The sequence below is a fragment of the Pieris rapae genome, chromosome 4, assembly GCF_905147795.1.
Source record: "Pieris rapae chromosome 4, ilPieRapa1.1, whole genome shotgun sequence".
Taxonomy (NCBI): domain Eukaryota; kingdom Metazoa; phylum Arthropoda; class Insecta; order Lepidoptera; family Pieridae; genus Pieris; species Pieris rapae.
Genome location: NC_059512.1, coordinates 10,239,287 through 10,259,995, shown reverse-complemented (window position 1 = coordinate 10,259,995; position 20,709 = coordinate 10,239,287). Strand labels below are relative to the sequence as shown.

At 32.0% G+C, this 20,709-nt stretch overlaps 2 protein-coding genes across 4 annotated transcripts in view; one reads left to right on the top strand and one right to left on the bottom strand.

Annotated features, from left to right (window-relative positions):
* The window catches only part of LOC110995397 (adenylate cyclase type 2), a 118,301-nt gene extending 102,529 nt beyond the window's left edge, over positions 1-15,772 (bottom strand). For 2 of the 3 annotated variants that reach the window (XM_022262552.2, XM_022262554.2), the window contains exon 1: positions 15,481-15,772. In XM_022262552.2, coding sequence (XP_022118244.1) covers positions 15,481-15,574 — 94 coding nt within the window. In that variant the 5' untranslated portion in view covers positions 15,575-15,772. The remainder of the gene's footprint in view (positions 1-15,480) is intronic. The other variant, XM_045627917.1, reaches the window with a different exon arrangement.
* A 1,863-nt stretch (positions 15,773-17,635) lies between these two features.
* Positions 17,636-20,709, top strand: part of LOC110995412 (pre-mRNA-splicing factor ATP-dependent RNA helicase PRP16) — a 61,659-nt gene continuing 58,585 nt past the window's right edge. The window contains exons 1-6 of the mRNA XM_022262576.2: positions 17,636-18,142; positions 18,358-18,636; positions 18,792-18,992; positions 19,257-19,351; positions 19,930-20,132; positions 20,365-20,463. Of these exons, the coding sequence (XP_022118268.2) occupies positions 17,811-18,142; positions 18,358-18,636; positions 18,792-18,992; positions 19,257-19,351; positions 19,930-20,132; positions 20,365-20,463 (1,209 nt within the window). The 5' untranslated portion in view covers positions 17,636-17,810. The remainder of the gene's footprint in view (positions 18,143-18,357; positions 18,637-18,791; positions 18,993-19,256; positions 19,352-19,929; positions 20,133-20,364; positions 20,464-20,709) is intronic.

Genomic DNA, 20,709 nt, shown 5'->3' with positions numbered 1-20,709 from the left:
TAAACAGAAGCAATAAGAATTACCAAAGTAAAATTAATGTCATCGTAATTTACTTAATACCGCCCATGACATATTATGTTGAATTCATCGTTATGAACCCATTATTTCAATGAATATCGATTTTGTAATTAATTGGGAAATGTTATCTGAGATTTTGAAAGGATATAAATACTACTATATAAGTTCTAAATAAGTTATAATATAAACCCAAATATTTGCGGTTTTATACTTTTGTTTCGTTCATTTGTTTGCGAACATGCTATGAGATAGTATCAATCATAGTAATGCGGTATGCAAGCATTGTCTGAACTTGTCAAAATATTACAATAACAATGGTTAGATCAAGATAAGTTATTTAATATCCTAAAAAGGGTCAATTAAACCTATTTGGCTTGTTAAAGTTACGTGCTATCAACGATCTGGAGTAATTATACTTACGAATATGGGACAATAGTCAATTAGTTTGATAGCGACGACGTTTGCTTATTCCTTATTTGGTGCGCTTGCAATAATTTATATGGATTAATGAAGAACCTGGAGATACCTAATTGGGTCACTTATAAACCAAACATTATCCTACCTTACTAGAACTATATATTTACGATAATCACAAATACAAAGATCGGACTACTTCCGAAGCTTAGTAATTTTACTGTCAATTTTAACCATCTGTAAATAAATAAATAAATAAATCTGTAATCAACCTTTTAGCTTTTATTAGATTTATTGATCTGTTTTTGAAGAAATTTAGAAAAGTCTTCCTCGAGTGGTAATTCCCAAATATTTATGAACATCAGCATTTTCATAATTCAGCAAAGATTAATTGATAAACAAACGCGAACTGCATTAAAAGACAGACACAAATTGTGGCACCTCCATTTTGTCACGTAATAAAGATCTGGGCTAATTTATTTTAACTATCGTTATATTTATCTCGATTAACGACCTCGACGTTATCCGAAAGCGTGATTTGAAGTCGTAAAAATGCATCATTAAAGCCAAGGAAATGGCATGTAAAAATTAATACATCTAAGGGTACGGCGGCCTGTCGACAAATTACAGTGATAACCTTGATATCTTCGTAATGTTTCAGAGGCGAATAAACATATTCTATTTATTATATTGATTTCAAAACCTGGCGTTCCGCAACCAAGCCCTTTTTAAAGCACTGCTGCTAACGACTTCTTTGAGATGCATGTGGAGGTATTCCTGAACTGTTACGGCTTAGGAGCCTTAAGAGCGTATTATATAATAATAATAATAATAAAAAGTCTTTATTCATTTTAAGTACATTTTCTTTTCAAAGTGAAAAAATTTGAAAACCCTTTTAGGTAAAAAATAGCTGGGTTCCCAGCTCTTCCATAAACAATATAATTACTTAAAATAATGACATTATTTAACCTATTTTTCTAACCGTTTCCATTTTTATTTTTAATTTTTGAACCGTTTTAATCACACCTGAGTGCATGATAAGTGTGTGGGTGTAAATGTGTGAGTGAGTGAATAGTAGTAGGTCTCAAAAGCAGCTATAACACTATATATATGAAGGAATATAATATATAATATTTTATATGATATACAACACATCTTTGTAAATCACTTTATCATTTCCCCTGCGCCATATAAAAACTATCTACTTCTGTGCTTCAGGCTAAACCTTGAATGTAAAATAAAAAAATCGATACATTAATCTAAGAACTTTATATCAATAGCAAACGTCTTAATGTACGAAACAATATATTTTATTCACGTCTATTACACCGTTTAAATTGGAGCATTCGAACATCCGCGTCTATCTATAGACCGGCTGTCCACTGTCATCCGTATATCTTGGACAAGTTCGAGGTCGTTATGATACTATTTTATTCATGCTCATCGATTTTATAATTACTTGGTATAGCTTTTCTGTGTTTATATGTGAGTTCTATGATCATTCCTTCATATATAAGTTCATTCTAAATAGATTATACAAACAAAATAATATACTGATTTTTACACCTCACAGTTTTTCATGCAGTTAATTAATACAATCCAGTATATTCTAACCATACTTAAGACTGTGCCATTTTAAGCCATACATGAGATTTGTATAGAGATAAATACTTTTTTTTAAATTTTCATTGTAACAAGATATAATTATTTATAAATGTATAATTATTTTCCGTCTTAAAAATTTTAGTACGAGAAGCGATATATAAAAATAATTGCGCTCAATTAAATATTCTTTACTTTCTTTTGCGGACTAGCGAACACGTGGATGTACGACCTCCAACTATTCAAAGTTAGAGTGTACTAATCCGTCAAAGGTCGGCCACACACCCACTAAAATGCCCTTAATGAGCGACTCGTAGGCTTGTTTGCCACCCAAATATACATATATATTTTTAAATTCTCTCTTCATTGAGACACTTACAATCTAGCCTTAAGACTAGTAATGTCTTACTTAATTTAATAATAAATACATTTAAGAAAATGTACTATAACACTACTTACTTTTTATAAGGGACAGATACTCTGTTCTTGTGTTACTTACCACTGCTTAACACTTTAGATTAAAAATAAATATCATTAAATAATAAATTTAAGGTCATATTGTATCACAAGTCTCAATGGCAAATCATATTTATTTTGATGAAAACTCATAAACTATCTAACATCCGGACATCAAAATTTCAACCGCGTTATTAAAATAAAATAAACATTAAACTATCAAGGACACATAATTTATCTGGTGATGTAATGAAATTAGCGTAAAGACACACCACAGGTGATCCAAGCGTAAATATTTAAATATAGAATTTGTTTTTCTGGCACACCTTCGTCACAGTCAATGTTTAATTTACTAATATCTTCTTTAGTCGCGTTTCAAAAGGACCTTCAGTTATATAACTTCTGCTTTATATATGTTGTCTATACCTATTGTCTTGGGCGTGAGATCCTAACTACTTCTAATAAGGCCGAAACGATCTTAAATTGGTCGATACAGCGAGCAGATCGGCCTCTGGGTTTCGTGCCCTTCACTCTACTTGTCAAGGAAGCTCCTCCAACTAAATATATATACCACAGAATGAGATATGTCCAAAAAATATCCTTATTGTAGGTACAAAAAATAAACAAATGGCTATTACCAATATAATACTCGAAATGGAACTAATCTAAGCGTCCGTATGTTACAGAAGATAAACCACTCCTTAAAAAGTCGAGAATTATTACTGAATAAATTCATAACTCTCCTTAATTTAATCCATAAGGCTATTTATACATTTGACGATTATTGAAATGATTGTAATCCTTGGGATTAATTTGCTCAAGTTTTTTTGAGTTTAAGTTCTCAGGATCTTCAGGACGGTTTGTCACTTGTCGAATTGACAAATTATTATCAAATTATTATCTTCGCTGTATTTATTCGCAACCTAAGCTTCTCACTAGCTTAATAATAATACTCATATATGAATATTATTTATTTTTATTACCACTTCTATGCATTAGTGCTCTGTGTGTACCAACCAGGCTGATAGCCTAGTAGTAACGATTTTTTTACCATACTTAAAACTTATGTATGTGCCCTATGTGTGTATGTATGGTATGTCCTTGTTATATATGATTACAAACGTAAAACATACGTAATGCTTTATATCGATTAATTAATGCACAGCATTATTTTCTATCAATTTAACCAGAAATATTTACTAAAATAATCAAATTTATATAGTAAATATACGGAAAAATTGCATGTTAATAAAGAAACTAAATAAACAGAATTGCTCATCCGCCTGGATATAAAATAAACTTGGAACTTTAGTCATTTACCGCTCCGTATTTGTTAAACATATTTACAGTGAAATAATACGACACGTAACGGTAAAATACGTAAATATTTGCATGAATCAAGTAAAAATTTCAATTTGACTTCTAGAACATTCTTTCTAAACAATTCTATAGCCTCTACATGTTCCTCTTGCCATGTCTCCCACCCATTTCCACATCAGTTTGTTTATTTTTACTGTAACATATGTAACCTAAGTGTTTTTTACTTAAGCTGTATTCGTTATTTTATATATTCTTTTTGTTCCATTGATCATGATTGTATCAAATACAACTGTAGCTTTGTATGCTGCGTTTAAGTGGGCGCACAATTTTTAGATTCATATGTTAGTACAAGTAGTATACATTCAAGACTATTAAGTTTCAAGTACTCAAGACATTCCTTGAAATTGCCATGCTCATTGATTTCACGAGGGGCCCAAATAATCATAATCCATCCCTGCATATTAAAATACATTCTAGCAAACATGTTGTAGTTGGCTTTTAGCCTCAAGATAATCTAGTACGACGCGTTAATTAATATGGTGCTATTGTTACTTGAAATACTAGGAGGTAATAAAATGTAATTGAAATTAAATGGATTATCAAGGATAAATTACCTATTACCATAATAGTTTAAGACCTGTCTTAAATTAGTTATTTACTATTTACTAGTACTTACTATACCGTAACTTCTAATAATTATGGACATAACTAAAAAAATCAAAATTGTGATTAAAATAGCAAAAAAATGTTAATGAACAACAATTATGTTCTGGAAGAATAGGGAACTTTTCTAATGGGTTGTTTATAATAAATACACACAATTTTATTCTTATTATTATGAGATATCTGCAACTGTTCCATTAATATATTATCTAAAAACATTATAATTTATAAATACAAAAATAACTAATCAAGCCAAAACTGAAACATTAAATAATATTAACTATATAATAAAGTTCCTGAGCTAATAATCTTTTTGTTGGCTTACGGCTTGAGGACTTAAGACGTACATAATTGATAGTTAGGACCAATTACGTTTTCTGCTGATTTCCCTGTACAATAGAGAATTTGAAAGAATAAGTATTTTATATAAAATAAATTTATAAGAAACAAATAAGTCAATGATAAGGAATTTTGTGCATAGAATTAATCTAAATCTATGATATGGTTAGGAAATGTTGAATTTTCTTATTTTGTATGAATTTAAAGAAAGAAAAATAAAGCTTTAAAAATGCAATTCAAAACATCTCCGACGAATGAAACTTTTTTAAATTTAACGTATAAATAGAACACATATTAAATTAATTATAACAAATTTTATAATAAAGGAAAAGTCGTAAAGCTTTGTCATTCCGATTTCACTTTAGCGAGAAAATTCTCTGATTTCTTCTAATCGCGTCATTTGATGGAAATCAAATTATCTTTTCCGTTTGAAGACTGAAGTAATTTATATCAGACAAAATCTTATTTCTGCACATTAACGGAAATAAAAGTATAATTTTAAATCTATAAAGCTTTGAAAAAGTTACTAAAAAGATATCACATCAAAGAACGTAACCCAATAGTACATTTCTTTTTCTTTTTTGTTTTGACGTTCATAAGTGTACATTATGTTACCTATATGAATAAATTATTTTTGATTTGATTTGAATAGGGGCAAAATATTAAATATGTTATGTCAATAGTTCACAGTTGAAATATAACATATTTTTATTTTTTATTTAAAGCCTTTTTTAAGAAGAAATTAATTCTCTTTTCTTCTTTTTTTGAGGAACCCTAAATCGAATTGGTATTATTAATTTATTTATTGACAACTAAGTGCTCTGATTTTTTTTTGAGTTAAAACATGCCGGTTTCACTACGATTGCTTTCACCGTTAAATGCGCACTTAGAAAAAAGTATTTTGGTGCGCGACGTTGATTCAATCGGTCAATCTATCTTTCACCTATTTTCTTATCTCAGTCAGTTGGACTGAAAAAGAACTATAAAACCTAATACTAAAAGAAATATATTATCTTATCTTACATTGAAATATATCTCATCTATAATCTTAACAGAACTTTACAGTTTAATATAAAATAAGTGTTACAATTTCTCAAATCTGATTTATCGTTCGAGATCTTCCTTTGAAAGGAAAAATAAACATGCTATTTGTAACCACCTGGCGGTTATAAATCTTCACGAGTGCCATCGTAAAGATCAATGAAAATCCACTTTTAACAAATTTTTAACTTTTAAACCGTCCTCTCAGATCGTAGACAATGTAGGTGATGACGTAGAAGACGTAATTTTTCAAAGGAGTTTGATTACTTTACGTACAATATTGTGTACTTTAAGTACACAATATTGAGTCTTTACTGATTTAGTCAAAGACAATTGTTCATAGACAGTTTATCAAAGACAATTTATTGTTCTAGGTAGTGAAGCAAATGCGTGGACACACAAAATAACACCTTGAATTGTAAACCAACTTTTAGAGCGCATATTGGCGACACATGGAGTACCAGTACCAGATCTTTCCACTTAAACGTATTCAACGAGAAGCGGTTCAAATCGTCGACGACCAGTAACTTTCCTAGCAGCTTCATCCCTTAGCATGGCATAGAGATGTGGTGTCTCTCTGCATCTTCTACCACATTTACCATGGAGAGTATTCAGGGGAGTTGTTCGGATTATAATAATACCTGCAGCTGAATTTCATTATCGGACGTCGAGGCCAACTAAGAAATTCCACCCGTATTACCTCGACGTCCGTCGTTCCATAACTGAGCATTTTTAAGACAGGATTGGCGTGCAATTCTATGTAAAACCAGCTGCCAACTGAAATATTTTCGTACCAATTCGACTTAGGGTCCTGCAAGAAAAGAGCATAACAATTCTTTAAAGGCCGGTAGCGCATTAACTCTCTGGCAATTGGAGTGTCCATGGACGGTTTTATCGCAAAGATAAGATCAAGTGAGACCGTTCATAAAAAAATGATTCCTCTTCTGGTCTCTGGATATGTTGTTTATTTAAACAACAGTATTAATACAAGTCTTTTTAATTTTAAATAGCCATCATACTAGAATTAAAATACCAGACATCGCATTAAAAAAACTAATATTACACGCACTTTATCGTCATGTTTTTATTAATGAGTATTCAATAAATAGAAACTATTCTAAATTTCAAGTCTAACCTTTGTAAATCACTTGAACCCACATTATAGCGACAATTGAATGATACGGCGTGCACATTCAAAGTGGTGCACCCAATAAAACAATTTCGCGGTCGGTTAACAAGGAAACAGACGGAACGGTTCGATTGTTAGCTCAATATACTTAGATAAACTGTTCAACCCGAATAATAAATGTTCTAGAATCAAATCTATTATCTTGAGTACAGTTGTACCTAACTCAAGAATTAAAAATAAAATATAAACTTTTATTATGGAGCGTAAGATAGATATATAGATATATTACACGTTATTAAATTTGAACCTGTAGGCATACTTATTCATCGGCAAAGAAGACAGAGGGTGTAGCCCAAGAGAAAAATCTGGCTTAAAAAACTCTTGGATTTAACACTCGCTCATACGGTGAAAGGAAACGTCGTGGTAAAACTGGCATGTCAACACAAACTTCTATGTTCAAAATATCATTTTTCAGCTGAAAAACCATTGAATGAAACGCGAACTAGCTGCTGTGGTTCTGGCAAGAGACCAGCAGTGTGAAACAGTCTGCTCCTTGGCAAAATGCTGAGCCAGGGTCAATTACAGCCATTTTTTCATTATATTTGTTATTTTCTGTACTGTTTTGTTTGTAATAAATATTTTGTCTATAAATGTGTAATATACCCTTAACAATACAAACGACAGGTTTCTCTACCCACAAAGGCTTCGCAAATATCAATCGGAGTAAGGCACTCGAAGAAGCAATAAAGTTGTATTGTTAAACCTCTACTTGAGTTTGTTTATTTATTGTTTTCATTTGGAAAACGGGAATGTTGTATATATAAGTGTATGTGGATATGTGTGTTATAGCACATATATTTAATTCTGTTCTCTCAATATCTCAGTTAATATGCGTTTTACTTAACATAAAGAAAAGGCTGCCTATTGCACCTAATAAAACGTATTAATTACATCATTTTAATATACTAAAGTAGATATGAATCACATTGTTGTACTGAGTGTGGAAAGTGCTATGATATGGAATTCGTACCTTAAGTCGTAAATGATTTATTATTTATTAAAAAAATAGATTCCTTATTCGCATAGGATTTAACGTCATCTCTGATGAGCTCTACTAAAACACTTAATTGCCTATCTTCATAAAATCTAAATCAGGCTATTTTTTCATAGGAATACCTTCGATTGACAACACCAAGGTTAGCAAGGGAGTGGCCAGTCTATAAGGTCTCTCTAATTGCACTCGTTTAATTAAAGTACTCATTCGTCTCTCTGTGTCAAATTGTATTTAAGCTTAATAAAAAAACAAATGAGTAAAGTCAAAATAGTGCAATCAGACTGTTCTTGTTTATTATTAAATTACTTCAGTTTCGAGTACGATACCAAGAGATAAACATCGAAGAGATAAAGTGCGAAAAGCGATAAAGTACTGTGTGAAGTGATTGAATTTTGTGTGTGGTAATTTGTGTAATTCCATAATTAGCGGCTTCAATAAATAAATAATTTATTTGCAAGGATTACATTTAGATTACAGCTTTCTAGTGTAGACAAATTCCTCGATGATTTATTTAAATATAACCCCTTGAAGAGATTTACGGCGTTTTCTATTCAATCCCCTACTCGTTACAAAAACATTAACATTCACACAAATTGTACATCTATCTATCGTAGTCTAGGTCTATATTGTCATTTAATATGTAGGTCCGAAGTCCTTAGCTGACAGGTAACATATTGGATTGGGTCATGATTGCTTCGGTCACGCGGACTCATGTTAAATTACTATTGGACGTTTCGAATTTAACAAACGACATCCTAGCGTATTTTTCCATTGTTCTATCAAAGTCAACGCCTATTTTGGTTACCACCGACTCGGGAAATAGCTTTTAAGGTGTAAAATATACAATTATAATATGTATAGAATGTTATACATAGTTTTATTATACAAACAAATATATATTTATACTAAAGCTTTAAAGTGAATCAATAACAATCCTACAATATTTAAACCAAATTATTTTAATAATATAATATGAAAAGTGAATTTAATACCATATTATTAAAAAAAAGTACACAAATACCATTACTGTGATCATCATTACACAACACAGCCGAATTAGGTGTCATATAATTAATAATTATGACAAATCTTTTCTTTTCGTAAATTTAAACTCTTTTTATTATGCATTCCATCTTTGGCTATATATTTAGTAGATATAGTATTTAACTGGAGGAATTTAAAACACATAATATTAATATAAAATTTATCAAAATAAATAAAATTAAGATATTATGTACATATTTTTATTTTGTAAAAGTCTTTGGGTATTCGTAACTTCAACGCAATCGTAGGACCTTTCTCTTTCGTAGTCAACCACCGTTAACATTTAGCTACGCAACGCTACAATTGTAATGCTACGGAGCTACGTCTAATTACTATGCTCAAGTAGGCTCGAGCTTAATGCTTCGTGCCGAACTTTTTTAATAGAGAGAATCGTAATTTCACTTTTTCACACCCACAATTCTCTCTGACGGGTTTCTCCTCGTTAACGCTAATTTCACAACATGTCCTGATTTGACATTAAACAAAAGTCGATAATAAATTCCTTCTAGGCATAGCATAATTAAATAGTAATCAAAATTTAAATATTTATATCAAAAGTAAATCTCAAGTTACTTTGTATAACTGTTATAATCTATTCAGATCTCAATAGTTTTGTTGATTAAATACGGTATTTTGAATTTTTTGTATACTAAGTGTTAAATCAAATCGAATACCAATCTCATTTATTTGTTTTATTGTATTTCTCTATTGACGTTCATAAGTGTACAATGTGTTAACTTAATGAATAATTTAAATTACTTAGTTGGGAACACTAAGTAAAGTAGAACAAATTAATAAACAAAAGTATTATTTGAATTAATTATTCATGCTGAAACTGAATTAGCGGATAATTAATATTCATAGTTATTTTATACAAAGAGTCACGCAAAGCGTATAAAAATAATATTTATTAAAGCTTATACTGTAATAAGGTTGTTGCCAGGAGTAGGTATTTTCTTTAATTAGCGACCCGCCCTAGCTTCACATTTCCATTTTTGAAGGTACTGATTAGTAATGTTAGTAATTAATAAAAATTATCAGAGTTTTCTACAGGTTATCTTTATACAATATGTCCTGAATCAATCGACGGCGTGTGTCAGGCACAGGAGGCTGATGAACTACTTGTCTATTAAATTGACAAATGATCATGAAACATAAATAGATACCTGAGGCCCAGACCTAATAAGGTTGCAGATGCAATTATTTAGAAATAAAAATTATGCAATGATTTATCTTTCATTGGAACGAAGTTCCTTACGGCAGGCTTGGAGGGGATAAGGATTTTGCTGCGCGACCGAACTGAAAAAACTAAATGAGACGTTCGCAGGCGCAACAGTCGCATACATAAGCGAGTAGTGTATAATACCTTACTCTTTCTTTTTAGTTGATAATTTGAATAACGATGATTTTTTATTTTAAGTAACTTATTAGTTCCTAAAATACTGAATTTCTTAAATACTTTCTTGTACTTAAATAAAAACTAATTAGCAAAATTTAAGAGAAAAATCTAGAACCTACATTAAATTGAGCACGATTTTTTGCAATTTGTGTCGATACTACATTAGCCGAAGGAACTTCGTTCCTACCTGGTGCCCCCGACATCACATCATTTTTAATTTATTTATTAACACTTCGTTGCATATTTCGTTGCATAAAAGGAAAAAAATATTAAACATAATTTAATGAAAAACAACTGGCGTCTTCCAGACAATCACAATTTATTTATTCGTCCTGAATCATTATGTCTATTAATAAATATTAATTAAAATGAGTTTATAGTTTTAATAGAATTTGGAATTGAATTTTTATTTTTTGTTCAAATAGGTAAAACTATGTTTATCTTTGAATGTGTATTCCGTTTCTGGCTTTTATGTATAATATAATTATTTGAATATTGTTTAATGAGTAGCTGTAGGAATACTTTAATAAAATAAATAAATAAAGATTTAAAAAAGACTGTTTTACTATTCACTGTTAAGCATTACAAAATTGCAAAGAAAGATATTTAAAAAAATTGATCTTAATTCTACATAGTATTGTCTTTTATTTACATAACTTTTACACATTTAAAGAAAAACACTTTTTTAACGGATTATAGATATGTATTATTATATTTAAACTTATAATTATTTTTACATAATTTTAAATTTAAACCGACGTTTCGCGTGCTTTACAGCGTGCGTGGTCACGGTGACTGAAGACAAAGGTGTTAAATGTCAAAAAGTATTACAGCTGCAGAAAATGTTGTGTTATCTGTATTTATTTCCCCGGAGTTGGTATCGACTAAAAGATGTAGGGTTTTTGCAGAAATTGCTCACGGTGTCCTCCATTTTCGCGGGTTGTTTATTTTGAGATTTTAATTTGGATATTATTGGATCCCAGGTGTTTGATAATTTTAGGCCGTCTAATCAATCAAGTCAAGTCAAGTCAATAGAGAGGACGGCCTAAAATTATCAAACACCTGGGATCCAATAATATCCAAATTAAAATCTCAAAATAAACAACCCGCGAAAATGGAGGACACCGTGAGCAATTTCTGCAAAAACCCTACATCTTTTAGTCGATACCAACTCCGGGGAAATAAATACAGATAACACAACATTTTCTGCAGCTGTAATACTTTTTGACATTTAACACCTTTGTCTTCAGTCACCGTGACCACGCACGCTGTAAAGCACGCGAAACGTCGGTTTAAATTTAAAATTATGTAAAAATAATTATAAGTTTAAATATAATAATACATATCTATAATCCGTTAAAAAAGTGTTTTTCCTTAATTCTACAGTTAGCCATACAAATTTTTGAAGAGAAGAGAAGAGATTGAGAAGAATATACATTAAATGCTTCTGATTTTACATTTACTGCTAGTTCATAAATTAAACTAACATAAATTAAACTCGAAAATAATTAGCTTTATATAGAGAAACATTTAAAAAAAATTAAAAATTGTACTCCTCCTTCAAAAGCCGGCAAAGTACCCACTAAAATGGACTGCGATGACTGTCCCATAGGCTCGTGTCATCGTTTATATATTTTAAAAAAATATATGAAACCTGTCAAATTTGCTTCATTATGGATATCTGATTGGCTGATAGCCAAATTGTGACGGTATTCTTGTATCGTAGTTACCAACGTAACTTGTATGTCATAGTACATTTTTCAGGATTTTGGCTCCATTTCAACTCTTCAGGGAATTTTTAATAAACGTCGATTACATGTGTTTGTAATACATTTGGTTCTAATAGACTTTATTCGATTGCCGAGTGTATTTTAATGTTGGTTGAAACGGTGTGTTGATTCCGTGGGTTTGTATTTATTTATAATTCAGGATAAAGCTACATTCCAATTAGATTAAGACATAGACCTAACTTTTATTACAATTGTGTAATGCATTGGCCCTGGCTCGGAGGAGGAGAAGAATGTCCCACAGCGCTGGTCATTCAGCCAGAGACCACAGCAGCTAGTTTTTTGTTAATCGCTCAACGCTTTTTTAAAACGCAACGTATGTTTTAAAAGACTTAGGACAGCGTAGTAAGCAACAAAAATTGCATAAATTAAATACAACTTTACCTTAAGTCTGCAAATTTAATGTGTTTAAAACACTGTTTGACAATTTGAAATTTAAATCAACAGAAATGTTTTTATCTAATTCTAAAAGATCTTCCATATGGAGAACGGAAGTACGAAACCTTATATAAAATGCAACACATCATTTACTTTCGGCTAATATATCATCGCGTCGGCTCATTGCCAAAATTTAATTAAACCAGAAATGTTTCAGAATGTCAACAAAGTATTGTATTTTGTATTCATGTGTTTTTTATACGTTTTTATGTACTTCGCTGAGCAGTGTTGGCCTAGTTGCTTTAGCGACTCTCATCTCTGAGGTCGTAGGTTCGATTCCCGGAAGAACTCCATGAAGAAAAACATCATGAACCGGTTTCCGGCTTGTCTTAAACCCAAAGAGTCGACGGCATGTGTCCGGCACAGGAGGCTGATCACTGAGACAGACATAGCAGTTATTACTAACAAAACACACACACAGAAACACACAAAATCACAATAACCAAAGAAAAAAATAAAAGAATGACAGATAACCATTTTTTTAAATAACAAGGTAGGTTTTATGTAATGCGTGTGTGCTGTGATTGTAATTGTCACTGACTCAGCATTATGCTGAGGATCAGAGTGTTCCACTGCGCTCGTCGTTCTGCATCATTTGGTCGCGCTATATTTAATACTTGCACGAAATGAAGCTAGGTATTGGCGAGCTCCTGAGTACAACTACTAACTTTGCTCTTGTTGGCATTAGTAGAGGAGTTTTTTTTTAATTAACAAACAAGCCAGATACGAAATCTCAGGCCCGGTAACGCCACTGATTTGTTATTTATTTTATTGGTATATTTACAGAAATATAATTGACTTGCCATTTAAAGTTCGTAGAGCTACTGAATGTAATAATAAACAGGATGTATACAAATAGTAGTTATAGGCATAATCATAGTGCAAGTCATAACAACTCTTGTACTCATTAAACTAGTTACGTTTTCTTAACTCGTAGACAACCAATTAGTTTCATGTCGCTTGGCCTTGTTCATTGAACAGTGAACATTTTTCATCAAAACTCATTGAGAATCATGACTGTTAATGGCGTTTTTACATCATAATGAAAAGATTCTGAAGAGGTCACATTTTATGACAGTATTGTAAATAAAATACAGGTCAAACAAACATCTATTCATCAAGTATGTGATTCATATTTAAGACCTTTATTATACGATTAATATCCCAAAAGCAATATAACTCGAGTTATGCAGATTCTTGCACATATTTTTATTTAGGCTGATTAGAAAGTTGGCAGATACAGACCTATAATTTTTGGACGAAATTCTTAATGGCAGGATAGATAACACCTATTTGCTGTCGTTAATTTCTCTAAGAATCCCTCTCCAATATGCGACAAGATAATCACATTCGTTCCAAGTGACTCGTAAAAATACGGAATGCCAACATAATTCGCCAATGCTTCGGGTTTTATTTAACTATGGAAATATACCAATAATGAGGATATTGGTATATTCCACCTTACCAAAGCAAAGAGGATGTAAGGAAATATTTCAAGAGGTGGGTATCGATTGTCGTTTGATTAATGTTAAATTTCATTTAAACTGAAGCTTCAATTAAATATACGTTAGACAGTAGTGAGAGTAAATGTTATTCTCAGTTGTGTAAAATAAATGAACAAACCCAAAATCGGTGATTAGTTTTTACATCATATATCTTAAAAATCAAATTCATCTTTTTGTAAAGTGAATATTTTGGAATGGATTATATCTATGTCCTTGCGATAAATCCTGTAGTAATTTACGTGGAAGGTTATCGAGCTAATCCCCGATTACGTCATCTGATTGAATCATTTTTTTAATAGAAATCGTTGCCCTAGAAAAAACTGAAATTAGAACTAGGCCTGGCACGTCTGAACAATACTGTAGGATTTAACAAATTTCAATTTATTGTTTGAAGTGTAAAAACATAAATGTTTACGGAAATTCACATACATAAATTAACATTTTATGGCATGGTATAAATTATACCTACAGAATAGTCAGATATTTGTCTTTGACATTTCCAGATGCTTTTCGGTCTAAGGCAAATTTTTCTCACGATTTCTTCCTAAGTACGAAGAGAGTAAAATGAGGACATAGAAAGAAAAGTCTCCGTGTGAATCAAACCATGTCGAAATTGTCGTATAGTATAATCCACCTAAGCCACCACCTAACTCAAAGTCCCACGCTCATTTATTTCCAACATTTTTTTTTATTTATGTCACAGACTAATATATATAATCGTAACATTTGATTGCCATTTTTATATAATCCAACAACCTGTGGCGTATTAATCAGAAGCATCTTCGCTGACCATTAATGACGTCAATTTATATAATTTATTTACCATGAACTATTCCCGGCTTATCTCAATCAAGTTCTATGTTATTGGTTCACGTTCACGTGTGCAATTAACGCAAACGTGTTTTTCTGGTTTCGCAAAATATTGTTAAATTTTACCTGTACCGGCTTATTTGAAATCGTTGTGATTTAACAAGACGATAGTTACCTTGAAAGGTCTTAGCTAGCTTCTACAAAAAATAAGGATATTAGAACTCAACTACATATTATGATAGACAATAACACACTCTTACATATAGTACAGCGACAGCCAAAGCAGTGAAATCTTCTATTACTGAATACACTACACACTTTTATCTAACGAGAATGTGTCATAATATAAAAAAATACTCAGGCGCAAACTGATAGTGACATCATGACTTAGCGACAAATTTGTTTTTGGTAACCTGACCTAACTATCAAATGAATATGCTAATGAATGAAAATAAACTTACCTGCGACAGCTGGTAAATCATCGTTATTTTCCAGGCTATTTTCGATATCTGCCATCCTGGTGAGTTCCGAGCAATGCACAAATGTTTCATCCATGAGATTAATTTATTGTCACTCACTAAAACACTAATAAATTGAATTGTTTAAACTTATCACTAATAACAAAACTGATTTAAGGTACAATGAAGTACGTCACCTCTGAATAATTTATATGTCATATAAAAATTTCCAGTGCCGACGATTTAAAGTTTGTGGTTTCCCGCCAACTTTTTTTCATAACGCACGTCTATATTGCACGGGCTACAGTTTTATACTGTTCTATTTTTGCATGGGAAAAATTAAAAAGATTTTGTTCACGTGTTTGTTTACATTTGTGGCGAACTGTTTATATTTTTACAAGTTAATTGCGGGGTACTAATTTTGTGAATTGCTAATTATTTTTTGCGCAAATCTACTGTACACCTGATGAAAATTAATGTCTGGGCTACACCTTAGGAAATTTTTTTATATATTTTAAATGTTTTTTTTATGTATTATATGGTAGAAAAATTTTTTTTTTTTATATATTTTTATGTTTCACGAAGCAACCGTGCAGAAGGCTACCTAATGTTAGGTGCTACTGCCGCCCGTGGACACTTACACTGCCCGAAGGCTCGCAAGGGCACTGCCAACCGTTTAAGAATTGGTAAGCTCTTTTCATGAAGGACACTTGAAGTCGAATTAGTTCAGAAATACTTAAGTGGAAATAGCTGGTTCCACCTGGAATTAGCTGGTGCGCGACAACAAATGCCTTAATAACGACCAGTTGTGGAATGACGAACGTCCAGGTGATACGGATGAACATCATTCGATATGCCAACGCCCAGTATCCTGATGCTAGCAGAGGCTTTAAGGAAAATGTCATCGAAAAGAGGAGTATTCACAAAGCCTTTTTTGCGGAATACGCGCAAATTGTGTCTTCTTGGGGTTAAATTGGACAAGCCTATGTATACAGTCCAAAACTCCACATAGTAGAGTGTCGACTTCAGATACAGGATTGTAACGGTACTCATCGACAATTGCCCAGTGAGTGCAACGAGTATCTCTAGTGCTATCGTCCGCATCGCAGTGAATGTTGGCAAGTTGCATCATATCTTTGATATTAGTACACAGCCTTATAGGACCCCAGCATTTACGGGTTTAAGTTCGGAAAGTGCTCCGTCGATGACGAACTTGAAGCTTTGATCAGCGGGAAAACGGAAATATCAGCATTAGTTCGAGAGCAGTGCTATAATACCCGATTAAAGGATTTTTCTATGTCCAAACTTACCTATGTATATATAAGGTATACAAGGAGGTCACCAGCTTCGCGACCACAAGCCGTAATTATAATCGCTAATCAGCAGGTTGCCCTCTAGATAGCTCAGGAGCATGTACCTTTAATAATTATTTCCATTATTTTTGAGACCAAGGAGGTTATAGCTACTGGGTAGTTGGATGAATCAGAACAATAGCCTAAATTAGGGATCGGATGTATTGAAACGGTCTTCCAGAACCAAAGGACGACACCGATCGAGTACAGGTACCAGAAAAGGCGCGTAAAGACCAAAGCCAACATAGGAGCACAAGTACATAGCACAATTAGGGGACTGCCATCGGGCGCAGGAAGATAAAGCTTTGCGGATAGTACGTTGCCAGAATATAACTTTAGGGAACGCAGTATCACACCGCAATAATGTCGGTGGTTCCTGCCCTTGGTAATTCAAAGTGGAGTTCGACAGAAAGAGACTGCCATACGGATCTGCTTTCTCCCTTGCGGTGTGCAGCGAGTCATCCTCCCTGAGCAGTGGTGGAATCGAGGGCTGACAGAAATTCCCTTAGACAGCTTTTGTAAGAGATCAGAAGAGCGATCAAGCTTTCTAGAAATTTTATCTCATAGGTGGCGGTGGCGTAATACTATTAAGTGCCATTTGTTCTAGAAAGAAAAAGTTTTTAATCACATCTAATTCTATGTATGATATGGCTGTAATCTCCATAGCCATATAAAATTCTTATATAAATTTCTGTAAGATCAAATGCAAAAGTCTTGTAACTGTCACAGAACACTATTTCTGATTTGACAAATAGATTAAAATGACGTTTAGTATATTGTCAAATCTGTCATCTCTCAGTGCAGACTGCAGTGATCACTAAACAGTGCTGTTTGTGTTTTTGTAAAGTTTTCCGCTTTAAAGAACAAACTTATTTCGGAATGCCTTCAAAACATGATATTTATTGTACGTTATAAGGACGTTAAATTCCTTTGAATTTTTGTGGTTTAATACTTAATATTATACGCAACCGTGTTTTTACCATGGCGGATAATGATGAAAGTTTACACCGCTTGGAAGGGACTTCAGGAGATGCTCCTGGTGGGTTAATCATTAGAAAGAAAGAAAAACCAGATGAGTTTCAGTTTGCTTTGCCCTCTCTCCTTGGCTTAGATAAGCTAGCGGCAGCTAAGCGTAAGCAAAACCGCTTAATATCTTTTCAACCTGAGGACACTGAATCAGAATCAAATCAAGATGAAAGTGACTCATCTACTGTAAAGGAAAGAAAATACAGGAGACATAATGAAGAGACTCCAACCTACACTGGTGGTCTTTCTGAAGAAGCTCGAAATAGAATGCTAGAACGCTTAGAAAAGTAAGTGTTGGTTAGGTTATTTTAAATCTTTTTTTATATTTAATAATTATTACTCTACATTGGCAATAAATAATACAGGGGTTTGTATTATTTAATAAATAAACTATGTGACAATGGATATTTTTTATTGTAATACATATAAATATTAACTCACCATTTCACATACATGAAAATATGCTTTACTTATTCTTTTAAAACTTCTTATTTTTACTTAGAAAAACTAAAGAATCTAGAGAAAAAGGTGTACACAATTCTACACAAGAGGAAAAAAAATCTAGATCAAAGGAGGAAGATATAGATCGCCATTACCGTCGTTATGATCGTCGGGATAGGGACAGACATTATGATGATGATAGAAGAGACAGAGACTGGCAGAGACGAGATAGAGGGTCTGATAGAAGAGATAGAGATAGAAGAGAGAGAGATTCTGATAGAGACAGTTCCAGAAGAAGTTATTATGAACCTAGGTTTAAGGATGAGCCCCGTACACCAAGGTATATATAGGCTTTAGTAGTCAAGTTTTTTTTCATGAATTTAAGAAGGTTATTGGTTCAAAGTATACCTCAGTACAATTATAATTTTTCATGAAATTCTGAATGTCTGCTAATTTAAAGGTAATTCTAAGATATCTATAATTCTATTTTTTCAGTATTAAAGCATTAAAACCAACTGATAAGACAGCCTGGGATGAAGATGATGATGACCCAAAAGCTGTTAGGAAGTCAAGTTGGGATTATCCAACACCCAAACCAAGGGAAACACCAGATCGATCTACTAGGAGTGATAGAAGGCCTATCAGGGATTATAAAGGAAGACCATATGATAATACACCTAGACCTACACCTCACAAGTAACTAAAATAATAGTAACTTTAGAGACTGTTTGTTCAATTAAAACCAACTAAGGGTTTAAATATAAATTTAGTATACTTTATTATGGAATTTCTTAAATGTCCCAAGTTTTGTTTAACACTATTATGTAGTATATGTCTGTAAATAATATGTAAAATATATCAAAACATAACTTTTTAATCAAAAAATATATTTAAAATATTTCAATATATGTACATATTAATGAAAATTTCATTAAATTTTTTCCTTTAACTAAATTTCAGATGGGTCAGTTCACGGCGAGGCCTCGATGTAGATGATCCTGACTGGCAGGAAGCAGAAAAGAAATTAGACCGTGCTTGGTACAATATGGGTGAAGGTAATATGGCAATTATTTTTATATTAAAATGTATATTAAATTTTACTGTTATTACTTCTTTCTATGCTTTGAGATTTTTCTGAAAAAAAAAAAAAAGTAAATTGCAAAACATAAACATTATTAATATAAGAAATTAACCATTGCTTAACTTATATTCATAAACATATAGACTCAAATAGCTATATAATCTTTCTTATCACTTACATAAATAGTATGTGTTATTTGAATGTAAAATATACTGGTCTACCTGGTTCTATTTCAGAAGAAAGATTCCATTAAAAAATCTAATACTTGTTTAGTACCAAGCTACAGAATATGTTGCATTGTATATACTGTATTTTGACTGTCTACTATAAAGTTTTCAAAAAAATTTTTACTAATTCAGTTTTTCAACAATCATTAATTTGAACGGTTTATATGTTTTATATGTACTTATTACATAAAAAAAAACTAGGCCTTTGGTGCCTAGAACTTGAATAGCCTACTTATTCACTTGATGGTTGTGTTTGTTGGCTCCCCGATCTTTTTAATTGTACTGACCACATTAGATAACACTAATAACATATTTCTGTACATAGGTGAGACTGATGAATCTGATCCCTTTGCGGGAACATCAGCTGAGTATATAGCTCGTAAGGAAGAACAAATAGAGAAACGCCGAAATCGGAAAGTGTCAGCTGCTAGGCAGCAAATAGACAAGGATAATGAGCTGTGGGAAAGGAACAGAATGCTTACAAGCGGAGTTGTTCATTCTATAAATATTAATAATGATCTTGATGAGGTTAGTATGGACATCTTCATTACCATAACATACAAAATCATACATATATCTTTAAAAAAGCAGGTTTTATAAGTTTTTAGGCAATGGGCGGCCTTATCGCTAATAAGCGATTTCTTCCAGACAACTAGATAATAAGGAACAATAAAAAAGAAACACCTAAAGAGTCCGGTCTGAATAGAGAGTATTTACTCATGACTAAATTACTTAATTAACATTGTATTAAATGTTTCAGGAAAGTGTGGACCGAGTACATTTATTAGTACACAATATTGTCCCTCCATTCCTGGATGGTCGTATTGTGTTTACAAAGCAGCCGGAACCTGTTATACCTGTAAGATTTTATTTTGTTATAATATATTTTATATAAAATTTGGAACAATGATGCCATTTGTGTTTTAACTTCATTTCAACCTAATTAAAAATTAAATTTTCAGTATACATATGAATTGTATATGTTAATTCTTTTTATTCAAAAGTATTGTTGCCTATGAGCGCCTGCCACATTAATACTAGAATTTTTCTTTACATATAATAAATATATATTTCGCCAAGCATTGTCAAGTTTTTCTTTAATTAT